Source organism: Polypterus senegalus, chromosome 3 (assembly GCF_016835505.1).
Source record: "Polypterus senegalus isolate Bchr_013 chromosome 3, ASM1683550v1, whole genome shotgun sequence".
NCBI classification, from domain to species: domain Eukaryota; kingdom Metazoa; phylum Chordata; class Cladistia; order Polypteriformes; family Polypteridae; genus Polypterus; species Polypterus senegalus.
Window position 1 is genome coordinate 262,894,952 of NC_053156.1, and position 18,520 is coordinate 262,913,471.

Below are 18,520 nucleotides of genomic sequence, written 5' to 3' on the forward strand. Positions count from 1 at the left end.
GTTTCCATACTGCCCAGTGCACCACTTTAAGTATACCATTGCTGCTCCAATTAAGCATATCTCAGCTACACTCTTCAGCAGCAAGCTGACAGTTTGGCTCTTTTTTCATGAAAAACAAAGTGAGCAACAGTTACAAGCACAATGATATGACTCAATCAGAAACATGCCTCCAATGTTATCATCTTCAGTAAACTATTCATGAAGTACAATAAAATATGGATGAGTCACAGACTTTGATCATAGCATTATTGTTGTATTAAGAAAGTGTAATTGTACGTCAATACATGGTTTACTTTTTCAGATTTTAACCACCTTAATAGATTTTTATGATGTAATTATTTGACTTTTTCTACAAAGATAGGAAAACTGGCACAATGGAAATATTATTTGACTTTTACATATTCTGGACAGAAAAGTGGCCTATTACATATTTTAAATGTACTTTTCACTCTTCAAAACAAAAAGACTGACCAACTAATTTCAAGAAATAAAATAAACAGAAACATTAAAGCATTTATTAAAAGTACTATACCTTCTCATTCATGGTTTTGTGGTTTTTCTTAGTCTTCTTCAAAAACTGTTTCAAACTCCCAGATGACATATATTCAGTAATGAAAATAACCTACAAAAAAAAAAAATTATATATATTATATATATCCCATTTAGACAGTTACTGTACCTGATATTTCCCTTACAGGGTAATAGAAAACAATCTGCTATCCTGATATCATAGTGAAGAAACCCAGTAATAAAGAACAGACATATTCAAAACATACACATATCAATCCATTTGTACTGAGCCAATATAAAGTCATCAAATTACCAAAGTTGCATATCATTGGTATGTGGTGGCAGACCAGAGTAACCATTGAAACACTACACAGACAAGGGAGAATGAATAAATATGACACATATAGACAAAAAAAATTTACAAAAACTATGGGAGTCACTTGGCAGGACTTTTCCTCTGAAATCACCCTGTTGCAACTCTGACCAGATAACATTAGCATCTGTTAAAGAATATTCTTGACATCTTTAAATATATAATTAAGTTTAGCATGCTTGAAACACTAAATAAAAATTCAGAGCCTGTGTTAAGTTTGGCACCTTTCAGTCAGATATACTGATGTAATTTAATTCATATTTAAATGTTTCACACCTTACAAAATAAATGAATTTTTAAAATGGCAATCCATACATCTCAGTAAGCATTGGGCGCAAGGTAGGAACCCCTGGACAGAGAGTCAGTCCATCACAGGACAAACACATACACCCACAAACACACTAGGGTCAACTTAGCAATGACAATCCACCTAAACTACAAATAATATATACTGAAACACAAAAGAAACACTTTTTCGCAGAACAATTTCCCACACTCATTTTATACTGTTTTTTGCCAAAAAACCTAATATTTTGTAACCCACTTAATCTAATCCAGGGTTGTGAGAGGCCAAAATCTATCTCGGCTGCAGCAGGCAAAAGCATCCATGGAGAGGACTCCAGTCCATCACGTTTTGTCCAAAATATTTCCAGTTTATAAAATAAAATGCAACTTACTCTTGCCCTGTTTTCTTTAAGGTCAGCCCAATACTTATGAAATTTTACAATGTTCAGATGCTCCAGTTGAATCAAGTTGTCAAAAACAGCTTTAACCTTCTCCTAAAACAGGGAAAAAATTATTTTAATAATCTCATTTGGGAAACAGGTTTAACAATCTCTAATAAAATCATAAATGTAATATAAAATAACCAAAGTATCCGTATGTTTTTTTTGGTTTTTTTTTTAAACTTTGGATAAGATCCCTACATTTACTAAATTCTTACAATTTTCTTTGTAATTTTGCAAACTTCTGCAATGGAGTCATTTAAGAAAGTAAGTTAATGTATGGTAATATATGGATTATATACTTAGCAGCCAAACATTTGAATAAGTAAGGAATGTGATCTGAGCAATTTTGACCATGGTATTGATTACCAGTGTCAAATAGGATGGTTCTAGACTCTCAAAACAGCTACCCAACTGGGCTTTTCATTCATTGCGGTCTCTAACATTTACGAAGACTGATGCAACAAATAAACCATACAGTAATCAGACATTCGGAGTTCTGTTGAAGAGGAAGATCAGAGGAGAATGACCAGACTCACTCAAGGTAACAGAAAGGTGTCTCATACTCAGATCTTTACAGCATTGTTGTGTGTGCTAAAGGAAATCTGAATGCCAACACAGTGCTAGTTGGGGAAGGCCAGAGCAAAAAATGAATGGTCAATAAAAGCTGTGCAAAGTAACACTAGAATAGTAAGATGACCAAAGTCAGAAAAGACCCGTTTTTATACTAGATAAGCAGCACAAATGTATCTGCTGGTTTTACAAATCACAAACTAAATTGTGCAGGGCAGGGAGGGACTCCTGCTAAAACTATTAGGAGCCCACATCCCTGCTGCTACAGACACGACAGTATGACCTGATTTCAACAGGACAGCCTATCTGGTGCTCACTATGGTTTATTTATTGCATTCCTGATCAGGAAGTGCAGGACTGTTTGAGGCCATTTGGAAGTTAATTATCGAAGGCCCCAAAATTTTTTGTATTACCCAGGAACGTAGAAATAATAACCTGGAACCAATAACAGTCATGATTTAAAAACCTCTTCTTGTCAAAAGAACAGTGAACTCAGACTGCTCTACTTGCGTGGAAAGAAGAAATGCCATAAAGGAAACAAAGAAGAGGGGAGTTAAAGGAGGAAAGGAAAATTGAGTATGCAATAGTGGATAAGTAGAACACTCTTTGGGGTAGGTCAGAACTAGAATTGCTTAGGAAGAGCCCCAAGAGGTTGGATTTGTGGTTTCCATAGTATTGTGCTCTGTATTCTATTCTATAATGTTGTTATTTAATCCTCTGCTAATTAACTCCTTTGTTGTTGTTACTCTGGCCTTCAATGCTGTCATTTTGGTTTGGGGTTAGCTCACAAGAACCCCTGAAGTCTACAACACCTTCATAACTAGCGTTAGTGCTATCTAATTGAAATTCACAGCTTGAACATAATTCAAATGTATTAAAGAAAAAATAATTCCAGCAGGCAAAATGTTTACAATAAAGGCCTTATAATAGAATGTGTGGAACCTAAGCCTGATGTTACTGTTATAACAGGAAAAAAACAAAGCTCATTGTACATACTTTCATCTAGAAACATCCATATATATGCATGGACAAAGTTCACTGAGCTAGCAGAGCACAGTTACACTTACCTCCTGCAGTTTGAAGTTTTTCCGTTCAGAAAACTGAACTTCATTCCAAACTACCTCAACACCCTCCTCTGTATCCATAGCAAGATAGGCACTGTCAATTCCTGGCACATTACGTTGGTTAACCTGCGGAAAAATTTTCTAGGTCAATATTTGAATATAAAACTATATATAAACCATGAATGCTCTGAAATACAAATTTACGTTTGAGCAAACAAAGTGCACCTTTGGGTTTGTTGTTAAACTAAATATTTGAGTTTTTTTTTTTGGTTTTTTTTTGCATGATGAGCAGAAATTTTATCAAGTGGAATAACATTAAGATGGCCGTTGCTTATGAATAAGTATACATTTTACAAGCATATGCTATAAACTTGTGTTAATAGTCCTCACAGTCACTTATGGGGAACCAGTTTGGGTGAAAATTTTAGTTGCAGGCAAAGTGACACTACATTTTGTTCAAAAAGGCAGAAGACAAACAGTGCACAGAGCTTCTAGAAAAAGCATGCGCAATATGTTGGATAATCTAACTGTTTGCCATCAAAAGACTCATTTTCTGTGTGAAATGAGTTTTAACAAGTCTTTACAAGGAAGCTGAAAACCTCATGCTACACTTTTGGCAGATCTGTGCTAGATTCCTGCTATGTTAAAAAGGCGACCCAGAAAGAGAAGCTGCAGGAGGTTTCTTATGCTGGTATATTACTAGTAGATTTCACAATTTGGGAATCTGCACTATACAGTATGTCTCCTGCAGTCTTTGTCCTTGCTTGAGCTCTTCTGTTAAAAAAAATAAATAAATCATCAATTACATCTGTTACTTCATTTATGCATATGGACACTTACAAAGGATGGATAGTTACAGTGTGTCTTCTGATCTACTGTAGCATGAAGAATTTCCATTGCTACAGTTAATTTTCTACCCAAGAGTTGATGCATTTATTACTGAAGGCTGGCAAGAACAAAATTATTAAATACATTGTAGAAAAGGGTCAAATACAACATAACTTTTGACAAATTCATAATGTAATGAGAGTCATCCACTTAAAAAAACACAATGATACACAGAAGATAAGCAATACAAAATGACCAAACAGAAAGAAAGAAAAAAAAAAAAAAAATCACAAACTGCAAATAACTTAAGAGCCTGAAGGCAAATAAAGTACTTTGATCCTGTTTTGATGCTGGTCAGATGAGTATTCAGAATACATACTGGCTAATTTTGTGTGTGTGCTTACAGCTTGTATTTCTTGTTCGACAGGTAACCAGATGGAACATCAATATTTTTAAACTTTAATATTTCCAAGGGACTTTAGCAGATTTAATTAAATGCTTAACTTAATAGAAAAATCACAAAAATAAAATTACTCATTTCTACAACACTACTTGTCTAGATTTAAATTTTCCCTGAAAAATCAAATTAATCAATTTCCTTTACCACATACTTGGTTAATATACTAATTTCTGTGTGAAATGACAAGCTTCCCTCTTTGACAAAAAAGTGTAAATCAATTTAGCCAGATTCAACACACTACCTCTTCTCTTCTTTTTTGCCACCGACCACATGGACTTTCTTCCAAAATCTCAGATTCATCTTCACTTTCCTCTTCATCCTCTGTTGCACTAGGAGCCTGAGAAACTGAGGTAACCGGTGGTGACACAGAAGAGGTCCCAGGGAGTATGGTTAAAGAATCTGATTTCATATCAGAGCCAGAAATTAAAGTAGACTTCACCTCTCCTTCAGACATTGCTTCTGTTCAGTTTTTCTTGATTAAAAAGATTATTTCAGTCTGTCTAAAACCAAAAAAAAAAGAAGATTCCAGGGAGTTAAATTTTATTCTTAAACATATTTAATTTCTAAAAAATTATATAATGTAAATATTAATGTTTACATTTTTTACAGGTTGTAAAGATTTAAAGACTTGTATACACACTGAAATACAGAGGTAAATTGTAATCAATCCTTCCCTTATTAGTAATTTTTTTGTTGTATTAAATGTTTCATTTCAATTTTACTTTTTTAATCCGCAGCCTATAGTGGTAGCAAGCAGGCAAGTCAACAGCAGAACATTTGCATGTTGCAAATGCAGACTCACACCAGGCCAACTCAGTCACTGTAACATGGGCATCTTTATGATGTTGGAGAAAACTACAATACCCAGAGGAAATTTACAGTGAAGTGGAAACAAGTAAACTCATAGGGGACCAATAACCAGGCTAGGATTTCAACTCTGCTCTTTGCAGCTGTGAGGCACTAGCGCTAATATCTAATTAATCAACCATTATTTATTATATTTTAATTCAATGTATAGTATTCTTATATAGACGTCTTCTCAGTGTGCATTATATACAGGGGTTTCAGAAAATACTGAGACATTTTCATTTCCTACATAAATTTATTGTGTAACAGAATTCATTTTAAATGGATAAAATTTGCCATTTGCGTCCATCAATCTACACTCAAACTATAATGACAAAGTTATAAAAAAAAAAAAAGTTTTCTGAAAAGTTTGCAAAATTTATTAAAAATCAAAAACTGAATTCTCTCACTCATCTAAGAATTCAGACCTTTTGCTGTGACACTACAAAATGTGATCACATGCATCCTGTTTACTTAACGTGAATAGAACCATTAATTGACTGGACATAAATTACCTGAACACCCGTTTATAAGATTTTACAAATTACACGACAAAAGCCAAGCCATGAAGTCCAAGAAACCCTCTGTAGACCACTGCAATCAAACTGTCGTTAGGTATAGACAAGGCAAAAGTGTAAAAACATTGCTAAACATTTGAGTGTTCCTATGAGCAAACTGGCCTCAATAATTGTGAAATGGAAGAAGTCTGGAACCATCTAAACCCTTCCTAAAGTTCACTGTCCAGACTAACTCAGTAACTGGGCAAGAAAGGCATTGGTTACGAAGGTGACCAAGAACCCAATGGACACAAACAGAGCGTCAGAAATCCTCTGCAGAGATGGGAGAACCTGATGGTAGGACGGCAATTTCAGCAGCACTCCATCAATCAGGAGTTTAAATGCCTTTTACCCTAGTCATTCTACTTTTAAAGGACTCTGAGAAAAAGATTTATCAGGTATGATAAGACAAAAATTGAACTTTGTGGGCAGAAATCCAAGCACTATATCTGGAGAAGACCAGGCATTGCTCATCACCTGCAATAAACCATCTCTATGGTGGAGCATGGTGGTGGTGGCAGCCTCATACTACAGGGGTGAGTCTCAGCAGCATGGATAGGAAGACAAAAAATTGAGGAAAGGATAAACACAGACAAATACAGTGAGGTCCTTGAAGAACACCTTCTCCAGAATGTAAAAGATCTCAGACTGGGGCGATGGTTTACATTTCAGCATAACAATGAACCAAAAGTTACAGCAAAGACAATGATGGATTGAGTGGCTCAGCCAAAGCCCAGACTTAAACCCTTTTGAATATCTGAGGAGACCTGAAGATGGCAGTTTATAGACTATTTCCATCCAATTTAACAGAGGGTTAAGAAGATCAGCCACCTAGAATGGGAATAAACTGTCCAAACCCAGAAATGCAAAACTAGCAAAGACTTAACCATGAAGACTAGAAGGTGTAATTGCTGCCAAAGGGGCTTCGGCAAAGTACTGAATTAAAAGATCTACATACGTACAGTATATAATTGAGAGATTTCAGTTTCTGATACTAAATAAATCTGCACTCCTTTCTAAAAACGTTTTCACTTTATCCACACAATGCAATAAAGTGTGCAGAAAGTAAAGAGCTCTGACTATGTTTGGCATACATGGTATGCATATAAAAATAGTATCCTTATCACATTTACTATATACATTTATTACTAACCCATAAAATAAATCAAAGGTATGGTGAAAGTATTGTGCCTGACCCAGCCACTTCAACATACAATTGAAGTTGGGGCTAATAAGGACAACAGATATTGGGTTAGTTTTTTTTTTTTTTTTTTTGAAGTGAAATGGGTTTAACCTTCCTTAGGCATGAGTGGTAAAAAGATGTTATGTAAATAGACACGGAACCATTAAAATGCTAAAAGTTCTATTCAATATTATATATATATATATATAGTCAAATAAAACACAAGTAAACAAAATGCAGTTTTTAAATAATGGTTTTTATTATTTAGGGAGAAAAAAAAAATCCAAATCTACATGGCCCTGTGTGAAAAGTAATTGCTCCCTGAACCTAATAACTGGTTGGGCCACCCTTAGCAGCAATAACTGCAATCAAGCGCTTGCGATAACTTGCAATGAGTCTTTACAGCGCTCTGGAGGAATTTTGGCCCACTCATCTTTGCAGAATTGTTGTAATTCAGCTTTATTTGAGGGTTTTCTAGCATGAACCGCCTTTTTAAGGTCATGCCATAGCATCTCAATTGGATTCAGGTCAGGACTTTGACTAGGCCACTCCAAAGTCTTCATTTTGTTTTTCTTCAGCCATTCAGAGGTGGATTTGTTGGTGTGTTTTGGGTCATTGTCCTGTTGCAGCACCCAAGATCGCTTCAGCTTGAGTTGACGAACAGATGGCCGGACATTCTCCTTCAGGATTTTTTGGTAGAGAGTAGAATTCATGGTTCCATCTATCACGGCAAGCCTTCCAGGTCCTGAAGCAGCAAAACAACCCCAGACCATCACACTATCACCACCATATTTTACTGTTGGTATGATGTTCTTTTCTGAAATGCTGTGTTCCTTTTACACCAGATGTAACGGACATTTGCCTTCCAAAAGTTCAACTTTTGTCTCATCAGTCCACAAGGTATTTTCCCAAAATTCTTGGCAATCATTGAGATTTTTCTTAGCAAAATTGAGACGAGCCCTAATGTTCTTTTTGCTTAACAGTGGTTTGCGTCTTGGAAATCTGCCATGCAGGCCGATTTTGCCCAGTCTCTTTCTTATGGTGGAGTCGTGAACACTGACCTTAATTGAGGCAATTGAGGCCTGCAGTTCTTTAGACGTTGTCCTGGGGTCTTTTGTGACCTCTTGGATGAGTCGTCTCTGCTCTCTTGGGGTAATTTTGGTCGGCCGGCCACTCCTGGGAAAGTTCACCACTGTTCCATGTTTTTGCCATTTGTGGATAATGGCTCTCACGGTGGTTCGCTGGAGTCCCAAAGCTTTAGAAATGGCTTTATAACCTTTACCAGACTGATAGATCTCAATTACTTCTGTTCTTATTTGTTCCTGAATTTCTTTGGATCTTGGCATGATGTCTAGCTTTAGAGGTGCTTTTGGTCTACTTCTCTGTGTGATTTCTTGATTGAAACAGGTGTGGCAGTAATCAGGCCTGGGGGTGGCTAAGGAAATTGAACTCAGGTGTGATACACCACAGTTAGCTTATTTTTTTTAACAAGGGGGCAATTACTTTTTCACACAGGGCCATGTAGGTTTGGATTTTTTTTCTCCCTAAATAATAAAACCATCATTTAAAAACTGCATTTTGTGTTTACTTGTGTTATATTTGACTAATGGTTAAATGTGTTTGATGATCAGAAACATTTTGTGTGACAAACATGCAAAAGAATAAGAAATCAGAAAGGGGGCAAATAGTTTTTCACACCACTGTATATAAAAAATTACTCATCTAAGAATAAAAGACTAACATTACACATTAAATTTTAAACTTAAAATATTTCCATAGTACAACAAAACAGAATAATACCGTACATGTAAAAACCTCCCTTCATAAATTTTTATAGATAAAGGCAAGTAACTGGTAAATCAAAAACAACAAATTATCACAGACCTTTAGAAAACAGGAAATAAACACAAGAATTAAACATTAATTTATACAACAAGAACATCTTATGTATTGTATTAAATTTCCCTAGGGATCCATGTTGAGAGCCATGTGGCAAGGCAGAAGAGAAAAAAATTCCAGTATGATGAAAGATGTTTCACTATGTTATAAGTTGTATCTTGCTCTTTAAAGCAGTTGCACTGTTGTCTAGTTAGTGGACTTGTGACAAATCTCTACACACTGAATAAATCCCATGGAGGTCAAAATGTATTCCAATACCTCATTCATTAAAGAAACAAACAGAACACAAGGACACATACAACCAAAATAAATAACAGAAAAAACAATCCAGCTGCCTTTCTGGGCCGATCTGCTAATTTTACAAATACTCCTTACTGTTTCAACTTTTTTTCCCCCCTATTAGAACCTTGTTGAAACATTCCCCTACCTCATGCCAATCTTTCCTACCTGGCAAACCATTGCAGTGCATTCCGTGAAACAACCTCTCATTCTGCCTTCAGTCACACTGAACTGGTATGCTACTGCCAACATGATACACTTAGGTTATATTAACAGTCTACTCATTTGTTTCCTTTTTACTTATTTATATTTCTAATTAACTAAAACTTGAATTCACATTTTTTAATGGAATAGACAGGAAGATACTACATTTAGTTTAGCAGTTTTTGGAAGAATATAATGACCATCATTAATAAAGCACTTACCAAAATCCATATGTTGAAGAACATGCCAGAGATATTCCCAGTCAAGGTTCTCCCTGCATAAAGTGCAAGAATAATTAATACTGGAAAAGTAGAGTATATTATAAGGTTTTATGGTTTTGATACAAACAAAAAAACTACAAAACATTATTACTATTTAATTTAATATTGTTTCTTTGTATCAGTATACTGCTGCTGGATTATGTGAATTTCCCCTTGGGATTAATAAAGTATCTATCTATCTATCTATCTCGATAAAACAGGCATGTAGATATGAAGCAGCCCCAGATGTATTTCTGGATACACTTCGCTGAAAAATGAATAATCTAAATGTAGTCAATATGTTAGTGTCAGATAGAGAATGTGCAGCACTATTATAATGGCCATAAGCTTTTTCTTCATTCTCTGCTTTATTTCCACCTCCAGTGGGGTGAGACGGTGTCCCATAACTGAGCCTGACTTCTTAATTAGCTTGTTGGTTCAATTAACCACTCTTGAATAATTAAGATGTCACTAACACACATTAAAAGAAAGCAGTCTCCTAAGAAAGGAAAATGAGAAAATGAGCCTGGCTCTGCCCTTTCTAATACAGTTCCTTGGTGTATTACACCAATCCAACCTGTCATTGATGGTTAAATTAGTAAATACCTATTTACACAAGTCAGAGTACAACAGTTCTTATGTTATGTACACCTCCAAATACAGCTCACCCTAAGATGTGACTTGTGTACATTTGGGCCGCACAGGTATTTATGTGATAACTTCACTGAGAACATATTCACTAGATCGATCGGTTAGCCTCCAATCGAAAATGGCCAATTTTTACATTTAAAAAAAAATGCCTTTATGCCATTTTTTTTTCAGCAAACTTCCTACAGTGTGAACAAAGAGCAACAAGTGGAAGCTTGTTTTTTTATCAGTGAACGAGAGGGAATTAGTATATTCGCCTTTACGTTAAAGTGCAATAATTAACAGAAAAAAGTAATGTACAACTAGACCTGTCCTGTACAACTAGACAAAAACGGCAAGAAAAGCTACTTTAAGGAATTCAGACATTTACTTAGATCTTTAAATTAAAATTAACACTGCTTGAGTTTGGACATCATGCTTGTTTAAATTGCAGCAGCTTACACTTAACTAAAAAAAGAAAAGAAAATCTAATTTGAAATTGTTGCTTAGTAAACAACAGGCCTTATTCAAAGGTTTGTATTGCATTTATAATTTGTTGCATTGTGTAATACTGCACAAGTTTTGGTAAGAAACAAGTACTAAATAATTAAAATGGTAATCCATATTTTATACTTACACCCTAAATTTCAAATGTTTATACTTGATACACTGAAGGAAAAAAAAGACATACAAATATAGTAAATGCATATTTATCAGCAAAAATCTGTAATGCATGTAATGCAATTAATGATTTAAAATGATTAAAACCTATATTAAGTACATGTATATTTGCATTGCACATTTAAGCAGCATTTAATTGCCAATATCAATTAATTGATTGTGCAAGTATATATTTTTGCTGTTAGAATAATTTAAGCCTTGTTTCAGATAGGTACATTACAGAAAAAAATAAATATGATAGCATGTTTTTAAGAGAAGCATTTCATTTTCTTTTATGCCATACTAGCCGCCCCTGTGGCTCCACCCGCGTAATAGTGAAACAGGACAGACTTTAAAAATCAACAAAACTGGTATCACTAGCTAAGCAGGGGCAAGGTCCACTCCAAAACATGGCCAGAGGTGCAGTGATTCGAATGAAGGCTAGCACATGAGTGAGGAGGGCCCCACCCAGCTCCTCACTCCTGACATTCATGCTTCACCCTCCTATCAGCCTGCAGCCTTTGTCTCAGATTAGCTCCAATAAATCGCTCCTGCAAGAGACTTATGATACTAAGCTCAAAGAAAGAAGTTGCAAAATCAACCAGAATGTTCAAGCAAATTATAGAAAAAATCCAATCTAAATCCATTCAGTATTTCTTCCGTGAAAAGCGGACATACATAGGTGGATTTTATATATAGAGTGCTGTATAATCTTTATATATAAACTTCATTTGGATCTTGATCTTTGTTTGTTCGCGAATGAATTAGAAGCAGCAGCACTAGATGGCAGTAGAGAGACAGCTAAAACATAGGCATTGCATTAAGAATCTCCTCCAGGCATATACTACTGAAGACTGTAGTACTCCAGTCACACCTCAAAACACAGACATTCAAACTAAACAAATTGTTGTGCTTTAACTAAAGAGATGTTCATTTAGATCTTAATCTTTGTTTGTCCGCAAATTCCATGCAAGTGTAAACCACCTTCCAGTTTAGTACGTTGTTGTTACTCACAGATGTCAACAATGTGCCGGAATAACGAAAGGGGTGGTGGACAGTGTTACGCTGGTTAGCTCCTGAGGCCTGGTTAGAGAATGAGATTGCTGAAGATAAAAGGTACGTGCCTACATAACATATGAATGAAAGAAAGACAGCGGGTAAAATGAATGACAACGTAACAGCACGTTCCGGAAATTATTATAGTCACGTTGTAGCCGGAGAGTGCTGTGCGCCTCACAGTTGTACCGTGGCTTGCTCACAGGTCAGTGAAGTGATCCCTATTTATGCTTTAAAAAGCCTGGATACCTATGTGTCCCCCTTTTATAACCATTTCTCCGTGTATATTGCCTTACTCTTTGGATTGCCACAAAGCAACCTGTGAGATTGGAGAAAGGTTGAGAATAGATCGTGAGAGGAAACGATAGCGTTGTGAAAACGAGACGGACTGTGAACGGGCAGAAGCAGAAATGCTCCTACTCCACCACATAATTATGATTCGGACAGTGATTCCGAGTAGGCCGTTCCTATTGAATCAATATCCAAGGGTTTTCTTTTGTAATTTTGTTTCCCTTATAAAAAATCATAATGCTGTGCGACGAAGGGCCCAGTTCACGACTGGCAGCCACTTTTAACTCTTTTAGGGCGGATGTCGACTTTTGTCGACAGGAGGGGTTGAGGGCGAATGTCGACTAAAGTCGACATCCAGGGATAGAGGGCGATAATCAGCTGTTAATGGCGACAAATCTCACTGTCACGTCACAGGCATTCCCTCTGTGCTTGGAAGAATGATAGACTCGTTGACTCGGCAACTAATCCTAGCGTGTGCGTGAGTTGCGAAATGTAAACAATGGCAAGATGGTATCGACATGTGACAATGGAGCGAGGCGAGTGCAGAAAAGAAAACACTCGGCAGACAATGACAATGTTTTGCGCATTATCGCGGAGTCGGACTCTGATTTTTCAGAATCGGATTTTATTGACAGTGATCAGGAGATTGAGCAAGAGAGTGAGAAGCCGGCATCAGCTGATCAAACACCAGCCGATGCGCGCCAGCAGATCTGCTGCCAGCTGGCGCCGCAGCCGATGCATCTACAGCAAGGTTCGCGTGGGATAAATACACAGACATTGATCAGTTGAGAGCCGAGCTGGCTACTGGACTTCACAAGACGGCATGGCTTGCTATTGGACACGACAGATCACCAGCTGCTGTACTTCAGGCTGCTCTCTCCTGATGCTGCTTTTCAGCTACCGTCAGACGAGATAAACAGGTAGGCAGAGAAATTTTTTCAATCGCGGGCTGCGTTTGCATCGCATTCTCATTTTCAAAGTGTAAACCCACAACAAAAGACGAGATGAAGCGTGCTGTGGTATTACAAATAGAGATGGGACAGAACTGGTGATATAACTTCAGGGAGCATTGGTCCAAACCGTGCTTTGTCCCCTGGTGGCTTTGGACAGGTTATGTAGCATGGTGATAGGTACGTGCTGCTGCAAAGTTTTATTCACTTCTGTAATAAACAGAAGCAAATCCCATGGGGTGAGCCGGGCTATAATGCAATGCATAAAGTTCATAAAGTTTCAGAAGATGAAAAGAGGTGACAATACGGTTTTCATGCGGGCAGAAAACTTGGTGGCAGTGGAATGGCACAATGGTAAAGGGTGACTTGTCTCTACAGCACACACTAACAATATATGTGAGAAAGTGCAGCAGTAGACAATTGAAAAGTAGGCACCAAAGCAACACGTATTGTAAGCAGTGCAATGTGGCAATGACTGAAATTGGCTGCTTGGACCGAGATCAGACTTTGCAGGACTTTGCTGTGTAAAATGTATGTGATATGTATGTGAAATCATAGAGTATGCAGGCTCATACAACATGCAAGACAGTAATATTTGTCAAAAGTAAATATTTTTTGTTGATTTGATATGTTAAACAATTGCTTTGTGTTCTTTTTAAAAAAAAAATATTCAGCCCTGGGAGATAAGAAAAAAAAAATTAGCCCTAAAAGAGTTAAACAGGGAGCCCTTCACAGACAACTTTAACACGAAAGTAAAGATGGTGACTAATGCTTTGCGAAAAGTAGGAGGTAGGATTTTTTTTGTCTTTAGCTTCTATAAATGTTGCCAATAATAGTGGAACAACTTAATTTAATTTTTTTAATAAAATTCCACTGGGTAGCCATCAGGGCCAAATGTTTTTCCACTTTGAAGTGAGTTTATAGTATCTAGTAATTCTGAAAGTGAAAGAAGTTTATCCAGTTCCACAGTATAAGAGTATCTAGCTGTGGTATCTGTAATGAATCAAAGAACTCATTAAATTGTGTCTGATCTTCTTTAAAATGAGCAGAATATAAGGTCTTATAGCACTCTCAAAATTATTAACCATAAAAATATAACTTACATATTTAATCTCCATATGTGTTGTAAATTGTTGTTATTGCATTATGGACTTCCTGCTTGTGGATTTATTGGGCTAAGTAAGATCTTATTGGCATTCTCTCCATTTTCATAATAATGATGTTGCAGTTTAAGCATAAGCTATTCCATCTCTTTAGTACTCAAGATCTTAAACTATAATTGCAAAACCTGTCTTTTCCTATAAATTGCCTCATTTGGAGACCTGACGTATTCTAGATATATTCTGGTTATTTCACGGATTACCTCAGATGCCTACTTGGTTTCCAATTTACTTTTGTGAGAAAGATATGAAATTATCAGTCCTCTTAAAATTGCCTTCAGCGCTTCCCACAGTATACCTGCTAAGACCTCTGAGGGTGCATTTGTCTCAAGAAAATAATTTGCTTGGATAAAAATTCTGTACAGTTCTCATCAGCTAATGAGAGGGAGTTAAGATGCCAGCTATGAGAGGAGTGTGAAGGATGCAGCAATTTAAGCTTAGTGATCATAGGGGCATGGTCAGAGATAACAATAGTGTTGTACTTACAAGATCTGATAATTGGCAAAAAATTATTGTCTATGAGGAAATGATCGATTCTTGAGTAAGCAGCAGTATGCTCTTAGGTTAGGATTTAAAAACCACCATGTGTCTCATAAGTTATGAATGATAAGTTATAAATGGAATAGTTCTGTATATTAAGAATCCCACACACCTGGGGCCTCATGTATAAATGGTGCGTAGGCACAGAAATGTTGCGTAAGAACTTTTCCACGTTCAAATCGCGATGTATAAAACCTACACTTGGCGTAAAGTCTCGCACTTTTCCATGGTACCTCATACCTTATCATACGCAAGTTCTCCGCTCGGTTTTGCAGAATGGCGGCACCCAGCGTCAAAGCAATGCTACTGTTCCTGTGTGGTTACACCTTATTTTCCTGATGCGGCTTTATAAATACACTGAAACTAACCGCATATTGTTTATTAGTGTAATGCATACGATTGTAATTAACTTGTAACAATATAATGGTCCAGGGAATAGCCATAGTATTCCAAATACCATAACTGCCTTAGCGTTGTTACTCTCACTGCACCTTCTTCTTTCAGCTGCTCCCGTTAGGAGTTGCCACAGCGGATCATCTTTTTCCATATTACTCTCACTGCACCACTCGGAGTATTTATATCACTGTATCTGAGTGTGAATCACAGCAGCAGCTGATCGGAAAAAGAATTATCGGTATACAGCTTCAAGCACACACTACCTCAGCCACAACAAAATGTTTCAAAGCCTTTCCTGTACAGACCTCGCGGTTCAGAAACAGTTTCATCCCAAGAACTATAAACGCACTTAATAAATTGCTCCTTGTAGAACTGTTTGTACAATTATCTCACTCTAAACTTGCACTACAGTTATAATATTGCACAACCTGAGCCACTTTATAAAGCGCGTATTTACATATTATGACAATATCATTTTTAAGATGAAATGCAGCAAAATATGTTTATTATATTATACAGATAAAACTTTAACTTCATTTAAATAATTTATATTCTTCACTGGGACTGGCGTGAAGGATAGAATAATTAAACATGTACTACGAAGATATTTCAATGTTTCTTAAACATTTTGAAGAATCGGCGCTCTAAGCTTACAGATGGCTTAACTTCTATTACAGAGCTGATTGTGTGGTGATCGGCTACTTGGAGAAAGAAAAGCAAGGTGGGCAGGGGCAGCTATGCCAATATATATCTATACTAATAAAAGGCAAAGCCCTCACTGACTCATTCACTCATCACTAATTCTCCAACTTCCCGTGTAGGTAGAAGGCTGAAATTTGGCAGGCTTATTCCTTACAGCTTACTTACAAAAGTTAAGCAGGTTTCATTTCGAAATTATACACGTAACGGTCAACAATGTCCGCCATATTCAACTTTCTTATTCATGGCCCCATCTTCACGAAATGTGGTAGGCGGCTTCCCTGCGCTAACTGAAACGAATGTACGTACTTATTTCGGTGGTATGACGCCACTGTCAGCTGCCATATTGAACTTTCCAACGTCACTAATTCTCCAACTTCCCGTGTATGTAGTAGAAGGCTAAAATTTGGTACTTATTTCAGTGGTATGATGCCACTGTCGGCCGCCATATTGAACTTTTCAACAGTCTTTGTTACTAATGGGCCCATCTTCAAGAAATTTGGTATGCGGGTTCCCAACGCTAACTGATTCCTACTTATGTACATATATACATCCATAGCCTGTAGCTCGGTCACCGTGTAAGGCGGCGTTGGGTCCCCCATCCCAACGCCTCCCACGTTGTTGGCTGCCTGCCTGCCTATATAAGGCAGTCCGTCGCTCCAGTCTCTACATTCCCTTCCTTGCTTCGCCATGGGATTCACGTCTCCCTGCTGATAACTACAGCCTTTTTATTTAATCCACGGTTTCTCCGCCGTTTTATTGTTCATTTATTATGATTATAGTTATTGTGTAGGTATTTTAGACTTGCTTTACATTGTTCAGGTACCCATTTCCTTTATCGTTCCAACCATACCCCCATTAACATGTCTATCGAGGTGATCACCATTGATCAAAGAACTGTCACTTACCGAGTGGTTTCCATGCCCGGAGATGGCACCTACCTTTTCCATTCTCTTTGTTACATACTGCACGGCCATATCAGGCTCACTCTTGATATCCGGAGGAACATTGTGTTTTATGTATTGAATGACTGGGACAGGTTCAAGGTGTGGACTGATGACGGTAAAGGAGATAATTATACTACACAGGAGCACTATAAGAGTGAAATGCTTAAGCCCTTCACCTATGCATCTGCATGCGAGTTGATGGCTGCCGCTGAATTGTTCGGTTGTCGCTTTCAAGTGTACGAAATGGCCAAATATTTTACACCTTTCGACAACCGCCAATGCCTCTTAAACATCTTAGATTCACAGGTGACGATTTCAGTAGTGGACACTTTGATGTTTATGAATGTTTAAACTTTCAAAAGCTGGATGTAAAGTTAGCGATCAAACCGGTTGTATACTTACAACGCTTGACAGATGCCGAATGTCTCTTTAAACACAAGTCCTACAAATACTGTTGTAATTGAAACAAACCATGAAACTCAAACCGATTATGACAGCAGCAATCCAAGCCGTGAGATTTAAAACAAGATTACTGTTCACATGGCCAAATGTACATTGCATGCCCAAGAGTAAGCTCAGCGCACAGCTTGGTCATATTACAACCGGAGGGCCGAACTCACAATGTGGTATACAAAGAGATCCTTAACAAATAATTATTGGTATATTCCCAAGCCCCGAGTTTAAAAAGGTTTAATTTTCTTCCTAATAAAAATTTTAAGGCAGTACTTCGCCGCTGCGAAGCACGGGTATTTTGCTAGTTGAATATAAAACAGAAAGAGAAAATAACACAGCTAAAAACGCAGCGACAAAATTTCGGCAAAAGTTAAATGCTTGTGTCATAAGCACAAGGCGGCTATGCAGTGTCCACAACGGACATGGCCATCCGCCGTGCATAAGATACCATATTGACATTGGCAGGCGAAGGAGCCACCGATTCTTCTTCTGCCCAGGGCCGCCACAAGCCTAGAGCTGTCAACCCAACCCGAGTACTGCTGCAATAAATTATTTCATCGAATGTCGCACACAATCACTGCGCCGTGAAACCCATGTTTAATAACGTGCTTTAACTCCTATCATCATGAAAATTATATTACGTATACATCTCAGTATTTTAGTTATTCAGAGCTGTAATATCACGAATGTAATGGATTCTGTGTCCAGTCGGAGGAAGAGAGCCGGTTTAAGAAGCAAGCAGTGATTCACACACACAGAGCACATGTAAGATCACATACAAAACAAAGCATTTAATGTGCTACTTTAATTACGAAGTGATTTGAGAAACTGCTTAATTAAACGCTTTTAAGATGAAGTTTATGATGTTCTATATTAATGACAAAATAAACTACATGATTAAAGTGGAAATTTCGAGACTGATGTCGACATTTTGTGCTTTTTCCCCCCACTGTTTGCCTTTTATTTCTCTGTACCCGAAT

General features: G+C 37.2%; 1 protein-coding gene across 1 annotated transcript in view; it reads right to left on the reverse strand.

The window, feature by feature from the left end:
* nrbp1 (nuclear receptor binding protein 1) overlaps nt 1–18,520 on the reverse strand; it is a 54,970-nt gene that overhangs the window by 26,190 nt on the left and 10,260 nt on the right. The window contains exons 2-6 of the mRNA XM_039749030.1: nt 9,723–9,775; nt 4,775–5,033; nt 3,249–3,371; nt 1,561–1,662; nt 533–622 (exon numbers count right to left, since the gene is read on the reverse strand). Coding sequence (XP_039604964.1) covers nt 533–622; nt 1,561–1,662; nt 3,249–3,371; nt 4,775–4,987 — 528 coding nt within the window. The 5' untranslated portion in view covers nt 4,988–5,033; nt 9,723–9,775. The remainder of the gene's footprint in view (nt 1–532; nt 623–1,560; nt 1,663–3,248; nt 3,372–4,774; nt 5,034–9,722; nt 9,776–18,520) is intronic.